We start from the raw sequence: 26845 nt of genomic DNA, 5'->3' as shown, positions 1-26845 counted from the left end.
ATAAACACCCATTTTGAAATAATTTCTTACCAATTAATACTTGCTTATCTCTCATGTTACTACTTCTACTTTTTTAATGGACCATCTTAATGGCTTAATTATTATTTTTTTCCAAAAAATAAAAAATTTCAAATAAAAGTCAAACAAAAATTATCTACATCATTTATTATTCAGTGTATTTATACATACATGTATTTTGTGTATTTTCTACACAGAGAGAGAAACTGAAAGAGTATTTGAGAAGCTCTCACTATTTACTGATTTTGATGCAAATTGTGAGAGAAAGAGAAAGAAAAAGATGTACTGAAGAAGCCACACACACACACACTACTGTGAGAGATAAAAGGGAAAGAGTTTTCCTCTTTGCATTTATACTCTTTTCTCTCATAAACTAAATTCTCCCATTTTTGAAGCTTCTGGAACTAATCTACCAGGTGGTTTTCCCTCTTTGTGAATCCCCTTTTTTTAAAAAAAAATTGAAAATCCATCAAGAAAATGAAACCCCATCTTTGATTTTTGATTTTTTCATGATTCTTGTGTGATGTATGACCTAAAGTTGAAATCTTGAAAATGGGGTTTATGTGGGTTTAATCATTTTTTCTTGGAAGATTGATGTCAATGGTGGTTTTTGTAAAAAAAATAAAAAAAATTCAAACTTTTTGTTCTGGCCCTAACCTACATTGGCAGGTCTTTCTCTTGTTGACTCTTGGTGTTCATTGATTTTGACTAGTTTTTGTTATTTCTGACTATTTATTTTCTTGAGAAAAAGGTTTTCTTTTTAATAATCTAGGTATGTTTTATGGATTCTTGAATTGTTTTTTTGTGCATTTTTTCATCTGCCTTCTCTAATCCCTTTAAAAATGCAAGCTTTGATGTAGTTGTTCTTTAGATGTTTTGATGGATTTCTCATTTGGGGTTTTTCTTTTATTTTTATAAATTTTACATTCTTGATGATTTATTTTACTAAAGCAAAAAATATTGGATCTTGATGCAGGTGTTGGTGGACTTTTAGGGCTGAGGGTTTAAGGATAATGTTGAAGAAGAGGACCAGATCACACCAGAAAGTTCAAACAATGGGGCATTTGATGTCTGATGGTATCTCAGATTCTTATTTTCAACCTGATGTTTTTGTTAGGAAACATAAAAATAACTCCTTTTTCAATGTTCCTGGTGTGTTTGTTGGGTTTAATCCTAAGGGTTCAGAATCTGACTCAGTGAGAAGTCCTACTTCTCCACTGGATTTTAGGGTCTTTTCAAATTTGGGAAACCCCTTTAGGTCATCAACTAGTGAGGGGGCTGGGGCTAACAAGACATGGGGTTGTACTAAAGTAGGGCTTGGCATTGTAGATTCTCTTGATGATGGAATGAAACATTCGGGGAAAGTTTTTCGATCATCCGATAGTAAAAATATTCTTTTTGGCACACAAATGAGGATCAAAGCACATGATTTTCAGAGCTGTGTTGATGATTCTCTTGAGGAACCTAAGTCACTCCCTAAGAATATCTCGATTTTTCCTCATACTTTGTCCAAAAGCTCCAATCTTCGAAAGGGAAGTTCTGATGTTGTCTTTGGAATTGGAGATGCCCTGTCGGAGCATGAGTTCTCGAGAAATTTTCGTTCTTGTTCTCTGGACTCTGGAAGGTCTAGCTCACGTTTCGCACGCTTGGCGAACCGTACTGTGGCTTTTGGTTCTGAAAATGCAATAAATCCAGTGGTTTCACAAACTAAATGTGTTAGAGGTTGCTCAAAGTTGGGCAACCCTGCAGGTGGTGCGAAATTGAGTCCTATACCAACACCTATTGGCTCTAACACTAGCTTAGTTGGTTCTATTTCAGCGAGTGACATACAACTTTCTGAGGACTATACCTGTGTGAGAACCCGTGGACCCAATGCCAAAGTAACTCATATCTTTTGTGACTGCATTTTAGAATGTCACAACAATGAGTTGCCCAATTTTTGTAAGAATGCTAATGAGAAAACCGTGCTGCCTGAGGTGACGGACAGCTCAGAGGTCCTCACTTCATTTCCTTCAAGCGATTTTTTGCGCTTCTGTTCCTCTTGCAAGAAGAAGCTGGACGGAAAAGATATTTACATGTACAGGTCTGTTCAATATTCACCGCAATTCTAACAGTTCTAATGACTTGATGAACTTCATAGTGAAAATTTGTATTGTGTTTTGCAGAGGTGAGAAAGCTTTTTGCAGCTTGGATTGTCGTTCTGAGGCGATTTTAATTGATGAGGAGATGGAGAAAGTCAATAATGATTCTGAAAGCTCTATTAAGCCAAACAGCCGTGATGAAGTTTTTGACACCGGCTTGTTCATTGCTACATAGGATGCCGGAATTGCACTGCTGTAGCTACTGAGCCCATGATTGATGAAACCGCCACCTCACTGGTTAACAACTAGACACCCTGATCATCTGTTTACTAAGAGCTGTTTTTTTGTGCATCTTTGTGCAGCCATGGATGATCAGATCATGTATTGCTGCTACCTGTGTGAACTATCTTTCCTTTCTCATGGTCTTAGTGGTTAATGGTCGCAAACTGCAAATTTTGTTTTATATAGTTCTGAATTTGTTTATGTAATAGTTGAGTATAATCTCCAAAAAAAAGAAAAGAAGAAGGATAAGAAACTTAACTAGAAGGGTTGTAGCCCATCCTTGTGGCTCCCCAATTTTTGGTTTCTCACCAAGCTAATATTACCTGTTAAAGTTTGATAAATACAAATGTTTTATGGCTACATACATTACTTCTGTTATGTATGAATAAAAATGTTTTGTAACTACTCATTCTTGTCTCGTTGTTTACTGTTAATAGGATCTGTTTGTTTTCCGCTTATATAAGTTTGTTAGTCATGACATGCTTTCTTGATTGTGATTCAGACTTCACCGATGCTAGTTAATGTCGATTTGATCTTTTGAGTCGGATAAAGATAGCGTAGCCTCCTGAGTTTTCTGTTTTTATTGTTCTTGGAGAACCCCTCAGCCAGTTGCTTCCATGATCCTAGCTCATTTCTTTGATCCTCAACTTGTCATCTTTTTCTTGGATGTACTTGATAGACATCTAGGGGTCTTGTTGTTCTTTAAAGATTTATATGTCAGTAGAAAATACAGAACTTCAGATACCTTTAGTTTGTTTTGTATTTGAGATGAGCTTACGTAGAGCAACATTGATAGTGATGATTCATGTAGTGGATCCTAACTTGTTTGGGATTGAGTAGATTCATTCTATTTCTTCAGATTGAACTACACCAGTTCTGCTTCTATTTGGGACGTGGTAAACGTTCTATCTGTTACACGAGCAGAGATGTCTTGTTCCTTCAACTCTTAGATTAGCAATACACCAGTTCTGCTTCTACTGTGTCTGTCTTATTCCTTCAACTCTTAGATTAGCAATACACCAGTTCTGCTTCTGCTGTGTCTCGCATAGCTAACACTACCATTTTGCCCCTGAACTGATGTAACTTGCAAACAACACTGACACCAAATAGCCATAAATACACACAAATATTCGACTATTCTAACTACTCGAAATGTCCTGGCGCTTCTGAGAGGTCCCTTTGGGTTTGATTTTGTTTCCATGTAAACACTGTTGTGGGAGATTGAGAGAATGTTGGTATCATGTGCTATACTGTACAGTAGTGAAGTCTGTAGGCACTAATGGACTTGTGCAGAATCTTTTGGTCTTTTCTTGCTGTATCTTGTCTATGTTTCCTTTTACTTTTTTGACCTTTTTGTTATGTTACCAATTTAAGTAACTTGGGCTGGGTGAGAGTAAATGTTGACAAGGGTCACTTATCTAGTCAGGCAACTGTTCTTTTCATCTGTCACTTCAACTCAGAAAAAAGAAAAGGCGTACTGCACGTTAGAAAATTGAAAGGACTAGCTTTTTCCGTTCTTTGTTTCAATACCTTGCACTCTAAGAATGCACAGTCAGGAGCTGAGAGACATGATGTATTGTGTGATATGTATTTTCCAGTTAATTACTCTCAGCCACTTGACATGCCCCAGTCCAACTCGCTTTGGTGCTATAAAGGATTGAATCACACATGCCAACAATATAAGGGCTAACACTGAACAAATAATCAGTGTCTTGAAAATTACACTGGCATATAAAACACACGTACTACTATACTACCAAGGAACATTGAAGATAGATAAACTGAAGAAACGCGAAAACACGATAACCTCAGAAGTGGTACAAGCAGTATCATATTAGAACCCCTTCTTTCCGTTATTTCTTCTACAATCTTAGCTTTGTAAGCCCAATCATTCCCACTCAGAGGTACCACCCTAGCCACATAGGGTGTGGCATCATCTTCACTTGAAAGCCAGACTGGCTATTGATATTTGGTCCTTTTATCCACCTCTTGTTTGGCGGGTATTGTAAGATTTGCAACATGGACATTTCTGGGCCACAAAGTGATATTGCACTTCTGAGGTGATTCCACAATCATTACAAAGGATCCAAACCTGCAATATCATAAGTTCAATTTACTTTTTGAAGCTCTTATGGCATATTGATGCAGCAATAAGAACAGTTCGGAAAATACACTCACCTTCTTGTCTTGATAAGGTTCGGGCATTGGTGTTGCAGCAATTTCCATGTCAAATTTCTCCCATACCTTTGACATATCACATACCGACTTAGAGCAGAGAGGACAAGCATATCTGTTGCAAAGTTAAAGTTACATCAGTTGTATAGACAACCTGCACATGTTGAAACTAGGAACAATAAAGTAACAATAACTTACTGGTAGTGTTCCTGCATCTCCTTCAAACAGTTCTTATGAATAGTGTGTCCACAAGGCATGACTGTTACATCATTTATCGACTCAAAGAGATACTGCATATAAACATTCTCAATTCATTCGGTTGTAACATCACAGAAAAGGTTTAAACGAGGAAAAACAACTGAAGAGAATTTTTATTGCAATCCATACCTCAAAACAAACAGGACAGTCATGATGCATTGCCCCCTCTACACAGGGGTGGCTGTTCCTCAATAGAACAGAATGACAACATCCTGTATCAAACAACCACCACATAATAAGATAAATGAAATTCCAAAGGAGAATACGGAGTAGTGGACATACATGAAGCCTATGATAAAAACAAAGGGATGACTGAGACTTACTGCATTTGGGACAGTGGAAGAAGTTCTCCATCCCACCAATCCTAGAAACACAAAAATAATAAAAATAGAACACCAACATCAGAATCAATACAGAGTTTAAACATCAAATGTATACCCAACATTCCAGATGAATTGGTATTGAATTGCAGAGCAGGCTTTTTTTTTTATTTCACGTGGAAGACGTTAGCAAATGTATTATCTCCTTTTCTTTAGTTACTTTTTTGCTCTATCAGGAGCTCAACAGAAATGAGAGAGAGAGAGAGAGAGAACGGGGAAGGCATTGGAATTTCAGCTAAGTAACAATACCTGCATATCCCACAACCATTGCAGTGATACTGCCTTTTGGAAATCTGCAACATGAAAAGTGGGGAAGAGGTTGGTCAGCACATTACATATTTCACTTACACCTGCATTTCCTTGTTACTATCAACTCCTTGAGTTCAATGTATGTATTAAGTAGTTTCATGTGAATATCTTAAGGGAGGAGAGTTAAAACTTACATCATCATCAAATAGCTTACACGTTTCACAGAAATATCTCCCCATACACACACCGCAATTGATGCAAACTTGCCGAACCTGGTAGAGGACATCCGTGATAACTAGTCAGAATGCAAGTTGCTTAGAATAGCAAAACATCAAACCAAGAGAACTTGATTTTCATTGGGTTCTTGATCAATAAACTGTCGTGCTCAAGCAAGAAAGAGTTGCATTACTCAATTACAAACACCCTTCAAACCGTGTCCACATGACAGAGTAAAGAGCAGGAATAGCATAAACACCACTCACCTCTTGCTCTGTATTACAAAGTGAGCATATAATCTGCAGAAAACCCAAAATGAATGAGTGTTTTTTTTTATTCATCATGTTCAGATTTCAAAATTAAATGAAGAGAAGGTAAAGCTAGTTGATGGGAAGGAGACAAAGGAAGAGAATTATATATTGGGCGGAGGGGTGGGGTGGAGCAGGATTTATTTGCACAAAAATAGTTTAACCAATCAGGATTATTACCCTTTCCACCTTGTGACGAGGAATCTCATGTCGAAGTTTCTGGTCAACGTTGATATTGTTCTGTAGACAAGCATATATGTTAGTTAAGTCTTTACGAACCAATGATGGGAGATGAGAAATATTTAGGGGCAAAATACGACTCTTTGCTGATAAGGTAAAATCTAAATGACACATAGCCACAACAAATGCTTTGAGGTGTAAATCAAGGTGCCTTGGAATCAAAAGGTACAAGAAAACACTACACGCGACTTCAAACAATAATGCCCATGTTCCTGGATGCAGGTAGTTTGTTATCTCAAATCTTACTGAGGTAGCATTTTGTACACCTCATTAACTACAGACATTATGCTTATTCGTAAGTGTATGGTCAGTTCCATCATCAACTAGAATGTCTTATTGTCCAAATTCTGACTCCATCATTCATCAGGACTTACCTTAGATTCATTATGACAATGCCTGCAGTCAAACATCTCATCGCAGCATGGGGCTCTAATGCGACATCTACGGCGATAGTGGGAACATCTGGAAAAGAACACACATCTGAGAATAATTGATAATCATAATATCCACTACGTACGAGGTTTAGACAAACATATATCATGATATGTTTCTACACCTTCAATATTACAACAGTGATGATCAAAGATCAACCAAGAATGATTGTATAAAATAGACATAAGTTAAAAATTGATGAAGAAAGACAAACCAAGACCAACCAAAAATGATTGGACAAAATAGACTTAAGTCTACCGTCATGAATGAGACAGACAACATACCCATATTCAAAGTATCCTCTGTCGAGGGCTTCGGTGCAAGTGGATTTTTCTTCATGTGTACTAGCCTCAGGGAAGTAGCCCCCACAGAAACTCTGAACCAGATCAGCATCATTCTCAGATGTTGTAACATTTTGCAAGTTCAAGGCCTCATAATGTGGCGACCCTGAATGTTCAATCACTATGTCTCCCATTTAGCCTTATGGATGAATTTAACAACTACAAGCCCTGCATTCAGAAAATAGTCAAGGGAAAAAATCCTAAACCTACAAAGGCATGACTACTTGGCCCTCCAAATGGGCAAAACACCTCAGACAATGTTCTTGTTGTCGCACATGAACACCAATTGAAACCAGCAACAACAAATTCCAACAAAGGTTGACAGCTCCAATCAGCAAACTCCACCATGAGAATTCATCAAAACAAGTTGATCTACAAGAATCCACAAGTAGGTTCAAAAGGAACCAAACTAGAACTATCGTGAAGCATTGAGGAGCTCCAAAGCGTCCAGCAGTAGCTAATAATGATTGCATGCTGACTTCATTCTTGGAGAACTCCATTTAAAGAGATACTGATGAAGGGAAGTCCAACCTAAGGTAAAAGCAATGGACAACAATCAAACCCGTCCTGACAGAAAAATACTAGGAAAAGTGTGAGACTGCAGAGATGAATTATTTGTTGTCCATCACAGACAACCCTACCTCTGTCTGAGCTTCTGCACCATGTCACTTTAACAAGGGAATATTACCCTGAAGAAGAATTTTATGAATTCCTACAGTCTGTTAGTTGGATTTTTTCATTGTCAGAAAGGAGAATCTTATTTGTTTGGTTACAACATCCAACTGATCCATACTCTCCAGTCTCCGGTGGTCATCTTTCTATTTTCCTTTCTTTTTTGTTCACCTTTTCACCCCAAGGCCTATCTTTGTTAACGAAAGACCTCATCATCGCACATGCCTAGCATTTTACTAAAATTCACAAAAACTAAAGTTGAAAAACAAAAAGCATCATGTGCCACGATATCTTATTTTTCCACAGTCCAGTGTCTACCTCTCATGTGAAAGTAGGTAGAGTTTACACTTCCATATATATGAGTCAAGAACAGCTACAACCACATATACCAGATGATCTCCTTCAAGAGCCCAAAATTAGAATGGTTGGAAGATAAAGCATACCAGAAGGCTTGGAAAGCACTTGAAACTCCCTATCTAAGTCAGCCTATTATTATTGAAAGAAAAGTGAGTTGCAAATACCAATAGCCTCGACGGATACCAGCATCAGAAGTTTATCGCAAAATAGAAAAAGGAAAGAGTGATGAACAAACTGAACAGAAGATTGACATAGATGTCCAATGAGAAGGGCACTATCATGTCTACTACTTGCATTTGATTGAGACACCAGCTTTGCAACTTCAGATTGACCAAATACATGCTTATAAATGCTTGTGTTTATAGTCTCCGTCTTCATAACCAAAAAGGGACCGGGCAGGAAAAAAGAAGAGTATTTGTTTAATCAAGATCTTTACTATAAGCTTTTTCTTTAAATTCCTCATCATCTTCTCACTGGAATTTTACTTGATAACTGCAGTTTACATACTGTCACAAAACATCAATATAGCTAAACCACCCACACACAAGTTCAAGGTACCCCATATCTTAAACCTGTGGGTACCTATATATTTAACTATGATTTTTTCAAGGCTAAGAGTAAAACTAGATAATTTCATCAACTATTCTAAGCCCAAAGAATGCCAAATTAGTTTTCAATCATTCCTACGGATATATTTTGCTGCCACTCAATCAATCAAAAGTGAAGGTCTCATGCAATCAATCAGCCAAGGCAAAAGCCCTGAAACTGAGGATTATACACTACGTGAATAAAAAATTGTGGATAGGATTAATATAACCACAAAGCTCAAAAGCTCAGTGATATAAAGCAGCATTCCACTAAGATACATACGCTACATAACCATCTAATTCAACACAGGCATTTGCAAGGCAACCATTCATAACACAACAGCACGCAAACCAATTATTCATGATCTCATGGCACTGAAACATAATCTCAACAGAGTCGCTTTCTCTTTCTTTTTTCCATAACACAACAATCACAATTCTTATAGATTCCACAAAAAATGGAACCTAGACGAGAGCACAATCAACACAACACAAATTCTACAAACTCCATCAAAAGTATCTCTCCACATACAAACAAAGGCAAATCCATTATAATCGCTCTAAGCAAACAAAACCTATAAATTCACCAGCACAAACATTTCATAGATTCCGCCGTATAGGATGAAATGCAACGAACGATAAATCAAGCAGTACGCGAAAAAAGAAGAATAAGACGAAAAATAGAGATCAGTAGATAGGCGTCGTTATAGGTCTGATAATACTTGGAGGAAGCTATATAATAGCGCAAAATTCATATAATCCACCTACCTATATAAGTAAATTCAATAGAAATGAGAAGAGCGAAAAACGGAATTACGGAGCAAAAACAAAAGTGAATATAAAAGGAAGCTAACGCAGAACACTTTGAATAACGAACTTTCAACTCCGATCGTCGATCACAACTTGCTCCGATCAGATTCTCCGACCTGCAAATGCCGAATAATGTATACAGATAAATGCACGCACAGAGAAAATGGTGGATTTTTGTGAATAGGGTTCGAATGTGAGTGGTTTTATAGGTGGGCGGGGAGGTTATCGAGAGAGTTCGAAAAAATTGAAAGGTGTAGGCAGATGACGTGCTGAATGAAATTTGTGAAAGCTGGGCATTCATGTATCTTTTTCATATGCTATTACTATTTTAACCCTATAGACTTATCAAAATATCTTTCCACACACCACCCTTTTTCTACTTCAAATTTGTATCGAAAATGTTAATTGAATACTTTATTATGAGTTGAGGTGTTCGATTGAATCAAGACTTGTTTGATTGTCTATATTTTGACAAGTTTAAGTGGATGATATATTTAAAATTTATATTTTTTAAAGAACGTAGAGATGAATGTATGGGCACACTAAGAGAGATATGATCAGGAATAAAGAGATATGAGACAAGGTAGGAGTGACTCAACTCGGGGACAAGGCGAGAGGTTGAGATAACTCGAACATGTAAAGAGCAAGAGACACGTGTTTAGACACGACATGATCCACCTAAAACACACTGAAAATATAATTTTAAATAAGATGAAATGAAAGTTGAAAATTAAGTCAACAAAAATCTAGTATTGTTTAATTAGGCATGAGAAGACATCGACGCAACCTTATTAGGCCCTTTAAATTAAAAAAAGGAAGAATTGTGAAAATATTTTGAATGGTTTGCGAGGTCGGTGCTTAAGATACAAACACATTATCCATTCGCCTATCCAAAACTGTTCATAAAATCAAAATATTCGATGGTGAAATCTGAAAAGAAACATAGATTTTATAATTATTTTATGAAATATTTAAGTGAAATTATTTATAAGGTTTTGCATGTATTTATTTTAGGGAAAATTGTATATAATGACAAATTAATAATTCAAATCAAATATTATAATTACACTTTGATTTAATTGTGTTTTGTAGCAAATTGTTTGTCAGTCACCTCTTTCTCTTAAACTCTCGCACGCCACTCTCCCTCGCTCTCTCTCACTTTTATACAAACGTAAATATATAAAATTGTGTTTCTGTTTGTATAAAGCAAGAGAAAATTATATATACACATGCAAATATATATTTTTTCATTCTATACACTTATAATTGTACAGTATAAATATTCTCTGTCAATTTTCTTTTGTCTTTCTCTCTTTCTTGTTTTATACATATACAAATTATACAATTGATTTGTATATAACTACTTTTTTTGAATATGTATAGCAATTATACAATTGATTTCTTTGTATATGTATAACAAATTATACAACTATATTATTTTTGTATATAAAATAAAATATATATGTTTATATTTGTTATGAAGCACAATTATGCAAATTTTTCTATAGAATATAAATATAAATTATGTTTTTACTAATACGTGAAAGTTGTTCTTTATTTTATTACTTATATAACTATTAAAATAAGAAAAAGGTTGAACAAATTTACTTTTCTACTTACGCGTAAACAATATAGGTGTCATGCTACAAGTTACCTTACCCTTTCCTTTACGTGAAAATAAATGAAAAAAGAAAATCCAATCATTTAAGATTGAAGAAACTTCTATGCAACAACAATAACAAGAAGAAAAAAGAAAAAGTATAATTTGGTGTTTACTTTTATAAATGTTACTGTTATCTCTAACATACAGAAAATATACATTATAGATAGAACTTGAAGTCAATTTCAAGAACTTCCAAATCTATAGATAAAATATATTTTCCTTCGATCTAAAATATATCTTAGATATTTGTAATTAGAAATTAATTCATTAAGAATGCGCAATTTCTTTTTGAAAAATTGAATGTTTCTAATTATATAAAAGTGAACTTTTATACGAAAGATTAAAAATACAAATAAATTGAATATCAATTATTATTTTTATTTTCAATCCTATGTCAAATATCTATATTAAAATTTTAATTAAATTTAAATCACGTATTATAAATATTATACTAAAAAATATTCCTAACAAAATTTATTCAAATCCAAAACTTTGGATGAGGATGAGCTCTTTCTTATGTTCCATTCTTTATTTAGGGAGATAAGTCAGCTAGCAAATATTAGCTGACACGTGTCAATATTAGGAAACATGTCTCCATCAATCTTATGATCTTTTCTTTAAATAATAAAAAAATAATAATGAAGAGGATATAATCTTTTACGTTAGTTTAATTTAGGCTTTATCTTTTTGAGAATGAAATGATTGAGTTTGATCTCTATTATTGGACTCTCAATATTTTAATTCAAAATCCCTCAAAAGTAAGATGTTATCAAAACAGTAATCTTGTTTACCTTAGCTTTGCTAATAGATAATTTGATCTCATCGTTGATAACAATTAACATATAGAGTTTTAGTACGTTGGTATATCAGTATAATTTTAATATGTTAATATATCTGAGTTATATATATAATTAATTTATGTTATATATATCAATTATATTCACGTTTTCATATTTATATCCAACGCTCATAATTGCCTATAACTTGATAAATTTACCGTCCAAGTGTCATAATATATTTGGTTTTGTTATAAAAAAATTATAGTAATATAATTAAGGCAAGATAAAGTATATAGAGAACAAGAAGCTTTAATTATTATTTTTTCTCCCAAGTATTATCCAAGTGCTTTTCAAGTCATCAAATATGTATTACTCCGTATAACATGATTTTCATAAATATTTATATTTATAGGGTTGTTTAAAGAAAAATTTTCGAAAGTGTCATAAAACATGATATTAATTCTTGATTTTGAAAAAGATTATTCGAGTGAGTGTGGAAGATCAATGAAGAGTTAGTGAAGGTGTGGACATTTATATTTTTGTATTCTATATATTTGAAAGGACAATTTTCAACATGATTAGATCAAAGTTTGGGGGTGTTAAAGTCTTTTTAAAAAATTGCAAGATAAGGTTGGTTAACAGTGTTATAGCTTTTGTATTGATATTTAAACCTAAGTAAGAACTCTTAAAAAGGTCATCCTTTTTCTGTTTAATGACAAACTAAGCTCCGCCAATGATGAATATGGCGGGTCAGGTCGAGTTTAAATTGATCAATTTAAGTTATTTTTGTTGATTTAAAATTTTTCATCCAATTGAGGGGTATATGTGATAAATTTGTAGACGACGGGTAAAAATAACTTTATTTTAACGACGAGAACATATTTAACAAATAAAACAAAGTCGAGGAATATTTTTAACCCTTTTCTCATATAAATATGAGGGCGTTACAATATAAAAAAAAAAACAATATATTAAAAAAGTGTGTGCTGAACAATATCTTAATCGTTTCTCTGCATCAAATACTTTCAACAATTAGTAACTAATTAACTTAATACTATGATTTAACTGAAAAATGACACCCACTTGTATCCTAGAACTAAATTAAGACTTATAAACCATTCTAACGTAGCATTTCAGCAAGGACAGAGAATTAGTAAATCTTGATTTTCCTTGGGCAACAAAGATGATGAACAAAACATGAATAAGAGCAAGAGTTTATACTTCTACAACTTTAATGTAAGGAAATTAATCAAGATGAATTAAAAAATCTTCTGTTGCCTAGACAATTCAATGTTAAGGCAGTTATTTTTCATGAAAATATATGAATTAGAAAGTATTTTACTAGAGAAGGATTACATTGAGATGAATAAAAATAAATAATCATCCCACATATACTTCATACACAGATTTCCCACACAAAGCTCTCCTCTATCAACCATGTAGAAAGGTTATCAAGGAGCATGGTACAAGCCTCAAAGAGAGAATACCGACTCGACTGCAACAATAGCATATTTATGCACCGCAGGGTGGCGCGTGGGGTTCTTAAAACACGAGTCAAGAAGCTTCTGGACGATTCATATGTATTGATCAACTAGAGAAAAAGGCAGGGTGGAAAACACACAAGCTTAAAACCAGTTCAATTTACCACCCACCATGCCTAGTACTATTGAATGAAACATTATTTTCACTACACTGCTACATGTAGGCCTCCAATCATGTAGAACACAGACATATCATTATGATTTGAAAAGACAAAATTCATCTAGAATGCACTTCCAAGAAAAAACTCATACTAACTATCAGAGTCAGAGATTTTCTCCTCCTTAGGAGGTGCAAACTGCCGGCTAAGCCGAGATCTTGTCCAGGGATCCATGGCTGGTCTCTGTGGGGGTTGAGGATTTGGTGGTTTGGATTGTCTAAGTTCATTTTCTCTATCAATAAACCTGTCAAAACAACATAAAACTGGTCAGAGATCGGCCTATTATAGCCATCCCTTCACGGTCTTTTGAACAAGCATATTCTTTTTTGTGTTAATAGTACCGAAATCATCTGGAAGCCATTTCTAAGTATCTTCTAGCAAAGATTATGCATCTGTTAAAGTGAAAATCTTACTCTATATAGGCCATTGGTGCAGCATCACCTACTCGAATGCGAGTTCGGAGCATTCTCGTGTATCCACCAGCTCTATCTCTGTAACATATGAATTTAAAGATATTTACAACTACAAATCAATATTTAAAAGAAGTAGAGTAGAAAGTTGATGGTCTGGGGTTCACTTGTATCTGTAAGCCAATTCAGTAAAGAGCTTATGAATGACATCATCCCCACGCACAAAGGCAGCTGCCTGTCTTGCAGCACATAGAGTTCCCTGAAATAGTTCAAAAAGTGCCAAAATATAAACAAACTCCTGAAAGAGGACAATGCTCAGAGAACAAATGAGAGAAAACAGAGCAAATAACTGCCAGTATTTATCAGAAAAGTTATAATTTATGCTACTCTTATTATTATTATGTACGTACGTATATAATAACTATGTTTTGATAACCGAAAAATCCCTGAAGCTACACAGTTCAAAACTTAGTGGATAATGAACCTGCTACCCTTCTCCATTTAAATATCAAGCTTTTGTTTGCGGAAATATTAGAACTAGTGACGTGCACTTTAGATTCCATCTTACTGTTTTTTCAGATGAGAAATGCACAAAGATATTCTGTTTTTAGTTGTCATTGAAGCGAGATTTTGAAACAAGAAACATGAGAAAAAAGTTAGATTAACCTCAAGAGTATTTTCTAACTCGAGTCACAAAAGAAACCAACAACACCAAGGTCAATCAGCTTAAGCTCCAACCAACAACACTAATACAAGTCTACAACCAAGAAAGTGATCCTAATAATCCTTTCAGTTATATAGTATTCAACGTTAAGACAATCCTTGTTAGAGTAAAAGTAATATATCCAAGTTGAACAAACCTAAGACTGCAGTGTTATCAAAGGCGAAAAGCGCAAAAAAGCTCTAAGGTTCGTAGGGGCTTAAAGTGCAAATAAAGCGTGGGCTTTAATGAAAAAGGCGCAAAGGGAGAAAAGTAAACTAAATATATGCTTGGTCCAAGAATGATAATTATATATGACCAAAGAAATTGAAAAAAAATTATGATAAAGCGAAACATGAATTATTTAGTGTCACTTCTTCATAAGAGGCTCATTGACAAGGAAACCTTGCCTTAGAACCTTGATGACGACATTGAAGCGCACATAAAGCGAGGCGAAGCGCTCAACACGTTTTGAGCCTCGCTTCACGGCTTAAGCGCCCCTTTGATAACACTGCCTAAAGGGATACAATGTTTCACCCATTTCTTAAATTCCAGCCTTGTGATATACGCTCTCAAATCAAAACCAAATAAAGAAACTTCCTACCCATTACATGTTACTACTGGACCATGGTGAACACCATTATGCTTTTGTGTACACTAATTGTTCTCATTAGTAACATCTCCTTTGGTTGACTACTTTTTAAGATTGGCATTTTGGACAAGAATTCCCTGGTACTGTCCTTTTCTCCCTTGTCTTCCTCATATTTTGGGATAACTTCCCTATCTTCCTCATTAATTCTATTGTACTCCCATTTTCTACACTTGGACAAAAATCTACTTATCTTACTTAACCAGTTTACGTAAGGTGTAAATTACCAGTAAGCACATGAAGCTTTAACCAGAGGAAGTGGTGTTCATTGCCATGGAAAAGTCGGTGGCAATGAACACCACTTCCTCTCATAGAAGCTTCGTGAAAACACTTGGTAATCTGCATCTTACATAAACTGGTTAAGACAATTTCATAAAACCATTGAGCAAACTGCAAACCCCAAAACTTAAGTTTCCATTTGTCCTGATTCGAACTAAATCTTCTGGAAAAATACTGAAGTATTTGGGACAAAACAGAATTTTCTTCAATGGAAATCAACCTTACAGCAGAACTCTCCATCTCTTGCCCTACATGACTCGAAACACTGCCACCATCTTCCGCTAAGAATTTAATATATCAGTAGGAATAGGTCCACATTCAAAAAGCCTCTGCACATATATCCCATCCTGTTAACAAAGTCCAATGCCCAAAAGATCGAGGGGGGCCCACATTAGGTTAATTTATGATCCCCTGTTTTCTTATTCTCAATCCCGTGCACCCTGTGCTGAAGGGTATCAACCAAGCAGCAAAAAAGACAACATGCCCACTTCCTTTCTACAAAGCTTGCTCAGTTTCTACCTTGAGGGAAACCTGAGAATCAGCAAGGCATCTCCTTTGAAATGCATAAAATCCCACCACGTTATTGCACTCACTTCGGTTACAAGTACTAGTTACTAAACTTGGGACAGCAAGGCATAGCCTTACTTGGACACCTTAATTCGGGTCACTCTCTTCAAGATCTCACCACCAATCTGAGATCAAATCTACTGACCCAGCCTACTAATGAAATTAAAGGACCAAGCAATACTCCAAAATTGCCAGCTTTCTATCTGCATCATCTCTTGACATTATAATCAAGCTTGCAACTCCCACCATAAACCATGGCACCCACCAGTGAGGGACAGAGATGGCTACCTTGCTACCTCATCATCAACGTGAAAAAATACAACCAATTTACCTTCCATTTTTCCACAAGTAGCTTAAATTACTCAGTAAATCAGCTCTACTCTAGATCCCTCACACTAAACGGTTTCTGACGAAGAAAAAATGTCTACAGCTTCTGCCAGAAGATACTGCAGACTCAAAATCATAGAGAAGGCAAATTTTCTCTCTAAAACTAGCTGTGAAAGCTCGACTATTAATTTCATAGAACAAATGACATCGTTAAACAACTTCCAGTAGAAGGTCGTGATAGAATTTTAGATAAAGAATCTATCAAATAAAAAACTATGTACACAGACATTACTGATTGATTGACATTTTCTTGCAGTATATTTTTCTATTTCACTTTCCAACGAAGTCATGATATGCATTTCAAGGATGAATCAAACCAAAACAACATATTGACATTCTAGAGACTTAAACGACATATTAGCATTCTTTACATACCAAAAAACTTCAGATATCATTTATAAATAAATATACTTAAAAAGTTTCAATCTTCTATCTATGTTTGTACCTCCTTTCCAAACTGAACCATATTGTCGGCCAACCTTCTGACTTCCTTTGCCTGCATTCATTATAAGAAAAAAAGATAAATAAATCATCCCAAACACACAGTGAAGCAGCTTGCCAAAATGAAATTCCAAATGCTTTTAATATGTTTTTGTTACTTCCGAGAAAAAAATTAAGGTGTGTTCGGTACGAAAGAAAATGTTTCCATGGAAAAGGATGGTGGGGATGGGGGTGAAGACGAGGTGGTTAGGAAGGACAAACAATGTGGAATGCCATTTGTATACTTGTTTTCCCTACTTCTATTAAGGAAATCATTTTTCTCGTTTACTTTCCTAGAGAAAATATTTTCCTTAAATTTTACCAACCGAACAAGGAAAATTTGAAAAACTTTTATACAGTATGTTTTCCTTCATAACAAACACACCCCTAATGTATGAATAAACCAAGATATACTTCAAGGAAGCATTAAACTTCAGAAGGATTTAATTCCTTAAGTTCGCTCATTATAGGTAAGCTGTGTGTTTCATGGCCTACTGACTTCCTCTTAAAATGGTAGCATAAACGATAAATATTCACTTCTACTGTAGATTTTTTAATTCTTTTGATTGCATACTATGATTTGTGTCTATAGTTATTATTTGTGCCTTTCTTCAGTTGACCTTGCATGTTATTTATGGTTTGAGCTTAAAGATCCCAAGAGACCTTTTTTCTTTATGCTTTTCAGTTTTGATAACATTGGGACAAGATTCTCGCAAGTAAACAAGGAACATAGGAAAACTCAAACAAGGAGTCACATGCAATAACAAAAATCAATCCTCTCGAGATCATTTAATGCTGTATTAAGAAGCAATCAAAATTATCATGCTGAAGATGTTTGAGAATCTCATATAAGAGAATAATTTTGTTTTTCTATAAGGAAATATTTGAAAAATCAGAAGTGGATATACAGTCTTAAAATGTAGATGAAAACCATAAAGGAGTAAGTAGTCAGTGACCACCTTTAACTATAGTTGATTCCACTATCTCCTAAACATGCTAATGCTGACACCATATCTTTGTCCTAAAACACACTATCAATCCAATCAAGCCAAATAAATTAGAGTTTCAAGCATAAAACATATCCACAAACATTACCTTCTATAGTTTTATGATACCACAAAAGTAAAAAGAAGTACAGAACTCACTCAAACTATGACACAAACTTGTCTCATCGTTATAAATAGCCACAACAATGCCCTAGCAGAAGGGCAATCCACGACATGTATGTATCGGACTCCTGCTATGTACGCACATATAGACCATTTAAGACTGATACCTCATTCAATGTATATAGCTTATGCCAAGCGTGAAGTGTACCATGGAGGACAATCATAGCAAATCATTCATTTTAGGAACATTCACTTTCCCAACAAAAAGACCGGAGTAACAAAAACCTGTGATGCTATGGATAACACAGCAAATACCAGAAAAAGGAATATCTCCTATGAGACCCTCCGAAAACCAAACACATTCATAAACACCAAATCAAGGATTGAAGTGAAGTAGTCTATTCACATATCTTGCATCCTAAACATCTAATGAAGAGCAAATATCCTTGATTTTGATCATAACAATTAACATAACAACCTTTTTGCTAATAAGAAAAAGACTAATAGACACCAAGATCCGAACCGCAGAACCAAATCACAACTTACAAATGGTCTTTCCATATGTTATGAATCCCTTTACAAAGAAAATAATGCAACAGACCCTCAATTTTCTCCACCACCAATTCTGGGAAACTGAAGAAAATACACAAGTAAAGAAAGCACGAGATCCCAAAAGGTGATACAGGAAGGGCTACCGGAATACTCCACAAAGGCATTCCAATATACAGAAAGGGGAATGCAAGATAGAGAACCCATACATGCCCCTGGGCTTAGTTCAAGTGGCAAAGGTTGAGGGACTTGTGACTTAGGTCACAGGTTCAAGCCATGTGAACTAAGATTGGTTTAAGTGGATGGTGCGTGCTAAATTCAGAAGCACAGCTCTGCAGGTCTCTATGATCAATGAACAACAACTGCAGGAGATAAAACTCCAGATATAATTGAAGAGGGAATTCAGAGAAGAGAGAATATTATTGCAATCACGCCTTCAACATTTATACAGAGGAATCCTTTTATCCTTTTCCCAGAAGGATTCTAACTTTCTAACAAACTAACAGAATTTCGGAAGTGACTAAGAATTCAGTAAACTGCCCTTGATTAGCCTAATCATTTGCAACTAACTAACTAACTTCTTAGCTCAATTGTGTATATAACAGTGGATAGGAGTAGAAGATCAGGCCAGTCATCCCCAAGTTCCGAATACTGCAGTAGACTCAAGGATTGTCCCCAAACAGATTTCTTAAACATTAAAAAGAAGATTGAGAACCCAGCCTTAAAAGTGGATGTTTTTGATTCTATAACTATCAATATGAACCGTAGCTAAAATTCCCATCCATATTTATTTCCACAGAGAGCCAGTGGCTAATACACTTAGAAGGTTTAAAAGACTAACAAAGTGTAACTTTTTCGAACAGAAGAAAGGAATTAGCTACATCAAATGATTAAACATTAGATCATGAATACCTAGTCCAAAGCTAGCAATCAAACAACAATCTCCGCCCCTAACAACCGACATTATCCATCATAATCATAGTTGTTGATATATGAGTTTTTCGACATCCAATTGGTACTCACTAACACCGTGGCGGAAACTTACAAACTGTGCTCCCTGGAAATACGGAGAAAGGAACAGTTACGGAAATGCCCATTTGTGTGGCCTAATGTACGTAGTACACAATTTAGTTCTTTTATACTAGCTACACTATATTGGTGTATTATCAATGAAATCTAACAAAAAATAAATCCCTGCGACCTGTGACATCTTTACAAATTCCTTCCAATATGCATACAATACATTCCTTATGACTTAACTAGCTAATCAAACAATAGCAAACACAGATCTTTGCAGAAAAAAACAACACAATACAAATCCGTAATTAAGAAACTGCAAATGTAAGTAATCAAAGCCGCAATTACCTTAGCAACGGTGGTTTCAATCCGCTCGTGCTTCACTAATTGTGACACCATTGTCCTACAACAAACACATTCGAAATCATATAAACTTATCGAAGAAACACAAAGAGTACATAGAGGCGAGTAATTATGAAGAAAAGAGGAACCTGAGCATGGACATCCGATGTCCCGTCGGACGATTCAATTTCCTGAATTTGGTCATTTTGGGATTACCGGAGAAACGGGAAAGAGGAGAGAAAGAGAAAATGGAGAAGAATACTAAAGAGTGTAAAACCCTGATTTTAGAGGTTTTAGCGGAGGATCCATAACCCGTTTTAATTTCGGATCGGTTAGTGAAAGCCCAGTTAATTATGGTCCATTACTGGAGTAGAAATGTCACAAGATAGCCACTTTTAGGACCCTTATTTAAGTTCTATTCATTATTTGCAGGTTTGGGCACATTTTGAGGATTTGGGTCAACCCAAAATCCAAATAGAAATACGAACTTTTTTAATAGGGAAAATTCTTTGGGTGAGTACTTTTTAGTAAATAATTATTGATTTTAATGATACGTTTATTTATTATTATTTATCGTAATATATGTAATATTATGATTCATATGCACTATGTATTAAAAGTGAATTATGCATGTAATATAGATGTATTATAAGTGTTTTAAAATACATTATGCTCAACAGTGTATTTAAAGTGTGATAAATGTATTATCAATCAATATAAAAATTTATATTATGTGTGTTTAATAAAATATTTTACGTAAGTATGTATTAAAATTATATTATAGATATATTATAACTGTCCAAGGAAAAGAATTATTATTACTGTATATGGTAAATGTTTTCTTATTACAATGCATCTATGTAAGTTTCCCTTTTCCAAAAAAAATTGAATTTTTGGATTTTATTTTAATTTTTTTAAAAAATTATATTGGATAGAGTATTTATTACTACAATTTTTTGGATATTCGAAAATGTGAAATTTTATACCTTATATTTAATTATTAACAGTATTTATATCATATGAATCCAATTTGCAAAGCTACAATAGATTTGTGCCAACCCATATCATATCTAATGTTATTATCATGTAATTTCTTTAGGTGTGACTACTGATCTAGATAAAAATGAAAATTGTTTGATAGGATTTATAAGAATATCGTAAAATAGAGTGTATAGTAATGCATCATTATTAATATTTGTATTAGTTATATTTATATTAAGAGATTATTTTTATGCATTGTTAAGTTCGATGTATTAAAAATAATATGTATATTTTTTAAAAAAAAATTATTTTTACAAAAATATCTTTCACAAGTATAACAGAAAAGACATCTTTTATATATAAAAAAAGTAAGTGACAATTAGGCTTTCAAACATGCTAATGTATGCATTGATTTAATTCCCTCCCTTACCAATATATAAAATATATATATATATATATATCTTAGCTTTAACTGTGCCTTCATTTTTTCACACTCATTAAGAAAATAATAAATATAAACATAGTTATTAAGTTACTTTAATTTAAGGGAAAAAAGGTTTGATATACCCCTCAATTTTGTCATTTAGAGCTGATATACCCCTCGTTATAAAAGTGACTCATATATGCCCTTACCGTTATACAAACGGCTCACATATACCCCTGCCGTTACAAAATGGCTCACATATACCCTTCATTTAACGGAAGTTAAAAAATTAGTTTTAAATTTATATTTATTACTTCTAATTTTTTTAAGAAAATTTATTTAGGGGTAATATATGATTCTTCTATCAAAGTTCATGGTATATTTAATTTTTTTTGACTTCTTTTATTATAATTATTTGAATTTCTTATTCTTATTTTGTTTTTTTCTTTCATTCCTTAGTTTAAAGAGAAAAAAATCAAATTATTTTTTTTGTGTGTATTGTAATTTAATTTCGTATTCGAAGAAAAAATTTGGTCATCTACAATAAGTTTTACAAGAATATTAGTGAAACATAAATAAATTTGATTATCAAAATAATAATTATAAATTAGTCATTGAAATAAAAAAAAGTCAAAAAAAATATGTTTGACGAGGATTAAATTTACTCATATGGAATTATATTTTTTAGAAAAATATAATAAAAATTTAGATTAATTTTTTTTTTCATTTCCGTTAGAGGAAAAGGGTATATGTGAGCCATTTGTTTACAAGTAGGGATATATATGAGCCACTTTCATAACAAGGGGTATATCAGCTCTAAATGATAAAGTTGAGAAGTATATCAGACCCTTTTCCCCGATTTCCTTCTCTTAAATATTCTACATATTTATTTAATGTTAAGAATACTGTTAAAAATAATTATCAACTTTAATTTTGAATTTATAAAGTAATAATTATTTTGATAAAAATTTTTTTAGCTGAAACATTAGTTAAAATGGAACGAAGAGAATATAAATTTGTGAGCTATTTTTAATATACAGAAAATAGGCTAAAGTAGGTGGAATGTCTATTGACTATATTGTAGTATTGTGGAATAGGATGTTGACTATATTTTCGTTTTTTTTGGGGAAAAGTTTAACATCTAAACTTAACTTTGTGGGACAAAATAATTAGAAGAAAAAAAAAACAAATTAATTAGGAAAAAGAAGAAGAAGAGAGACAAATTAATTAGGAAAAAGAAGAAGAAGAGAGACAAATTAATTAGGAAAAAAAAGAAGAAGAGAGACAATAAACTGTTGTTCACCTTTTAAACAACAAAATCTAACCTACAAAACACAACTTTAATTTGTTTTTAACTTTCTCTTTTAGCATCAAAATCTAACACACAAAACACAACTTTTTTTTAATACAAGGAGACTAATTTGGTAGCTGATGGTATAGTCAATTTAATCTTTAATTTATATTCTTGTTTTGAACAACTTCACTATAATTTGTTACTATTTAAATTAGTACACATTATAGAAATATACATTTTTTTTCACTTATTTCCGTTATTTCCTATTACTTTTAAAAATTTCCAAAAATTCTTATTTCTTTAATGTATCCGAATTGCATATTAATGTATCCGAGCTACATATTATGTATTTGAACTAGTTTTTAATGTATCTGAGCTACATATTAATGTCTCCGAGGCAGTATTTCATGTATCTGAGTTACATATTATGTATCCGAACTAATTTTTATTGTATCCGAGACAAGGAGCTACATATTAGTGTATTCAAGCTTCAATTATTGTATCCGATTTGTTTAATTTTTAAGGGATTAATATAATTTGAAACTTATTAGAAATTTATTGTAATTTCATATTAAAATTATGAGATTTATATACGAAATTTCGCAATTTCAGACTAAAACTCAATAGTTTTGTTATCCTACTATAATAAATGTGAACCTAAATCATTTTAATTTTTTTAAAAAAATAATTTAAAGACAATTGAAGGCGTGACTACTAAGGTCAAGTGAAACGAGGAGTATATAGTACACTTTTGAAGTACATCTATGTTTTTACTTAATGATAGAAAATACGTTTAAACTATATCTTTTGTAAGTTTTATATCATAACTATTCATTGTTCTATTTACCTGCATAAACTATTAAAATACACCTTTGGTGTTAGATTATTCAATGAGAACACTATTTGGGAGTTAATATCTCACATGGTCACTCAACTATGCACTCTTCTCTCAGAAAGTCACTCAACTTTCAATTTTCACTCAAAAGTCACTCAACTATGCACTTCTTTCTCAGAAAGTCACTCAACTTTGAATTTTAACTCAAAAGTCACTCAACTATCCACTCTTTCCTCAGAAAGTCACTCAATCTATTAAATTATTTTTTAATTAAAATTTATTGATATTAATTATTTATATAACAAACCAAAAATTTTAAAAAATAAATTAAATAATTTAGTGATCCACCCACCTAACCCAACCCATTAAAAAATATGATATGACCCATTTTATTTTATCTTTAGTCCTAAATTAATCCCTCTCTTTAAACCTTGAATTAGTATTAAAGACAAAATAAAATGGGTCATATCATGTTTTTTAATGGTTCGAGTTACGTGGGTGGATCACTAAATGGTTTAAATGGTATTTTTATTTTTAAATTTTTTTGATTTGTTATATAAATAATTAATATCAACAAATTTTAGTTAAAAAAACAATTTAATAGATTGAGTGACTTTCTGAGGAAAGAGTGGATACTTGAGTGACTTTTGAGTTAAAATTCAAAGTTGAGTGACTTTCTATGAAAAAAGTGCATAGTTGAGTGACTTTTGATTGAAAATTGAAAGTTGAGTGACTTTCTGAGAGAAGAGTGCATAGTTGAGTGACCATCTGAGGTATTAACTCCACTATTTGGCCTATTGATCAAATTGAGTTAATGAAGACCTAGTTCTAATTCTAATTAATGAATAACCATAATTAACTCTGTCAACCCTAAACCTACCATGCACATTTAAATCTTTAAATGCCATTGGATCAACCAAGTTTGTTATTGTATTTATTTCACTAATTTTTTTATAACAAAGTACAAAAGGGAAGAAACAAAATACAGCTATTAAATATTTCAGTTACATTACACACCGAATGAAAAACAAAACAACAAAGAACAATTTATTTATTTGTTAAGTAAAAAAGTACTTAAAGTTTAAATATAAAATTAAAGAGAGTTGTGGAAATAAATATTTCTAAAGTTTAAACCCTACAAATTCTTCCACAATTGCCATAGCATGCATCCAGATCTTCACCAGCACCTGCCAAATCAAAAATAAAATAAAAATTGAATTATCAATGATTGTACTATATTTGATTTTTTAATTAAAAAAATGCAATACAAATTAAAGGAAATACAAGGATATTAAAAAGGGGGTTCTATGTCTTCAATTTCACCCTCATTTAATTTGTATATGTTGCTTTCAAATGGTCATAATCAAATTATAAGCATAATGTTAATTAAATTTCACAATCAATGTTATAAATTTCCCACATATTCTTTCTTTTTCACTAATTAAACATTATTCTTTCTTCACATTAAGAAATGGTCCATTTGGACTATAACAACATTACTATATGAAAAATAGACTAAATACAACTTCAAAAGTGTCCATTAGACAATCGACCCTTAATCAATGTGAGACTCTTCAACATCCTTGCATGCATGCATTCTTGGATGTAAATAATATTAAATAAGGGGTCCAATATTAGAACAAATAAAAAATAGAGATAGATCGATTAATTATACACGTATAAGAAAATAAAACTTGAGCTAGCTTAACTCATCCTAAAAAATAGACAATGACATAATGTATAAAAATGATCCAAAATCATAGTATAAGAAAATAAAACTTGAGCTAGCTTAACTCATCCTAAAAAATAGACAATAAAATAGACAATGACATAATGTATAAAAATGATCCAAAATCATATAAGTAGACAACTGTTCATATCGTGGAGTTCAAAATATGAAGAAATAAAAAACAGAAAAAAACTAAAGGGACTTCAACATTACTATATATTCATAAAAATAAACTTAAACCAAATGTGAATAGTGTAACTTTTTGTCGAATGAACCCCTCCACCCTTCTTAATTTCGCCCCTATTAACGAACGTGTAAAGTCCAATACAACATGCAAAAATAGGTGAAATTATAATGATCATGTTGGAGTTGGGGTTGGGGTTGGTATGTACCGAACCCTCCATCTGAGCCTAGGAAAGAGAATGGTTCACCTTCGATGTGACACTTTTCAAACATAATTTTGGGCTTTAAAATGAAATGTATCAAACGCGAGATAGAAATCATAAAAAAGAAAAAAAAGATAAATATGTATACCGAAGCGAAAAGGAACACATAGCTCCAAGGAGCATCCAATGGTGCAATAATCCTTGTATTCAGAAGAAGAAGTAGGAATACACTTGCTTAGACACTTAACATAACAAGGATCATTTCCTGAAGGTACTCTTGATTTCGTAGTTAATAATATACATTTATTGTAACATCCACCCCAACAAGCATATGGACTATCTCCATTAACAATATACATTTCATTTCCTGCTACAAACAACACTATCAAAAAACTAACAAAAATGCTAGTAATTCTCTCCATTGACACTTGGAATATTTTTTAGTTTTCTCTATTTTAATTGTGAGGGTATGATTGGGAGAGGTGTAGTATATATGTACACTACTATAGATGGAAAGTCCCAACTAATTTGGTGACCATTTATTCATGGTGTATTTAATTGTTGCATGGCCTTTTGCATTTAATTTCCATTTTCAATGGGAACCAACTTTTGGTCACACGAAGGTTCATCATGATACTCATTTCGTCCGCTTAGTTTCTAATTTATCCTTATTGTTTATTATAGTCATTTCTTAAAAATTTGACGAATTTATTATATCTAAAGAGTAATATATAGTAAAATTGTTATTCTATTTAGGCATAATGTATAAACATATGAACACTCGGCCTGAGCTGACATTCTCCAACTTTGAATCTACACAAATAAATACTTAAATTTATATAAAATTGAACACCTGCAGAATCACCGTCTTCTCAACAAGTTTAAAGATCACTATTTTTATTGTTTTATTTTTTGGCACTGAAGGTTCATAATGATAGTCCTCTGTTCACTTTTACTTATTTATTATATTAGAAATACTTTTTCATTTTTATTTAGTTATTTAGAAATCAAGAGATAATTTAATTGTTCGGTATATAGTTGGCTGGTTTAGAGCTGAGTTATGTAGGTATTAAATTCCGCATTAGTGATATCATATTTGATATTATTAGAGGTAAGTTATTCATGCGTAAAAATAATACGGTGTTTGGTTTGTAATCTAG

General features: G+C 33.0%; 4 protein-coding genes across 5 annotated transcripts; 1 reads left to right on the top strand and 3 right to left on the bottom strand.

Annotated features, from left to right (window-relative positions):
* The first annotated feature begins 208 nt into the window (after positions 1–208).
* LOC107028364 (FCS-Like Zinc finger 10) lies at positions 209–2745 on the top strand. Its single transcript, XM_015229395.2, has 3 exons — positions 209–434; positions 995–2101; positions 2184–2745. Exons 2-3 carry the CDS (start codon positions 1032–1034, stop codon positions 2332–2334), a joined length of 1221 nt encoding a protein of 406 aa, XP_015084881.1. The 5' UTR covers positions 209–434; positions 995–1031; the 3' UTR covers positions 2335–2745.
* A 1128-nt stretch (positions 2746–3873) lies between these two features.
* Positions 3874–9653, bottom strand: LOC107028365 (probable E3 ubiquitin-protein ligase RZFP34). Of its 2 annotated transcripts, none has more exons than XM_015229397.2 (12): positions 9474–9653; positions 6924–7148; positions 6582–6669; positions 6148–6207; positions 5926–5958; positions 5638–5715; positions 5444–5487; positions 5138–5178; positions 4944–5026; positions 4755–4846; positions 4560–4671; positions 3874–4473 (listed from the first exon to the last, which is right to left on the bottom strand). In XM_015229397.2, exons 2-12 carry the CDS (start codon positions 7112–7114, stop codon positions 4360–4362), a joined length of 936 nt encoding a protein of 311 aa, XP_015084883.1. In that variant the 5' UTR covers positions 7115–7148; positions 9474–9653; the 3' UTR covers positions 3874–4359. The 2 variants fall into 2 exon arrangements, with proteins under 2 accessions (XP_015084883.1, XP_015084882.1); XM_015229396.2 differs by having other exon boundaries at positions 6924–7511; positions 7622–9652.
* Positions 9654–13105: 3452 nt separating this feature from the next.
* Positions 13106–20309, bottom strand: LOC107026981 (50S ribosomal protein L17-like). Its single transcript, XM_015228133.2, has 6 exons — positions 20186–20309; positions 20043–20097; positions 16985–17035; positions 14125–14216; positions 13961–14038; positions 13106–13791 (listed from the first exon to the last, which is right to left on the bottom strand). Exons 1-6 carry the CDS (start codon positions 20239–20241, stop codon positions 13641–13643), a joined length of 483 nt encoding a protein of 160 aa, XP_015083619.1. The 5' UTR covers positions 20242–20309; the 3' UTR covers positions 13106–13640.
* A 4173-nt stretch (positions 20310–24482) lies between these two features.
* On the bottom strand, positions 24483–26154 carry LOC107028051. The gene is made up of 2 exons (XM_015229105.2): positions 25834–26154; positions 24483–24757 (listed from the first exon to the last, which is right to left on the bottom strand). The coding sequence occupies exons 1-2, from the start codon at positions 26105–26107 to the stop codon at positions 24699–24701; spliced, it is 333 nt and encodes a 110-aa protein (XP_015084591.1). The 5' UTR covers positions 26108–26154; the 3' UTR covers positions 24483–24698.
* Between the last annotated feature and the right edge of the window lie 691 nt (positions 26155–26845).

Source organism: Solanum pennellii, chromosome 8, assembly GCF_001406875.1.
Source record: "Solanum pennellii chromosome 8, SPENNV200".
Classification (NCBI taxonomy): domain Eukaryota; kingdom Viridiplantae; phylum Streptophyta; class Magnoliopsida; order Solanales; family Solanaceae; genus Solanum; species Solanum pennellii.
Note: the sequence above shows the minus strand (reverse complement) of the source record. Positions and strands in the feature narration are given on the sequence as shown.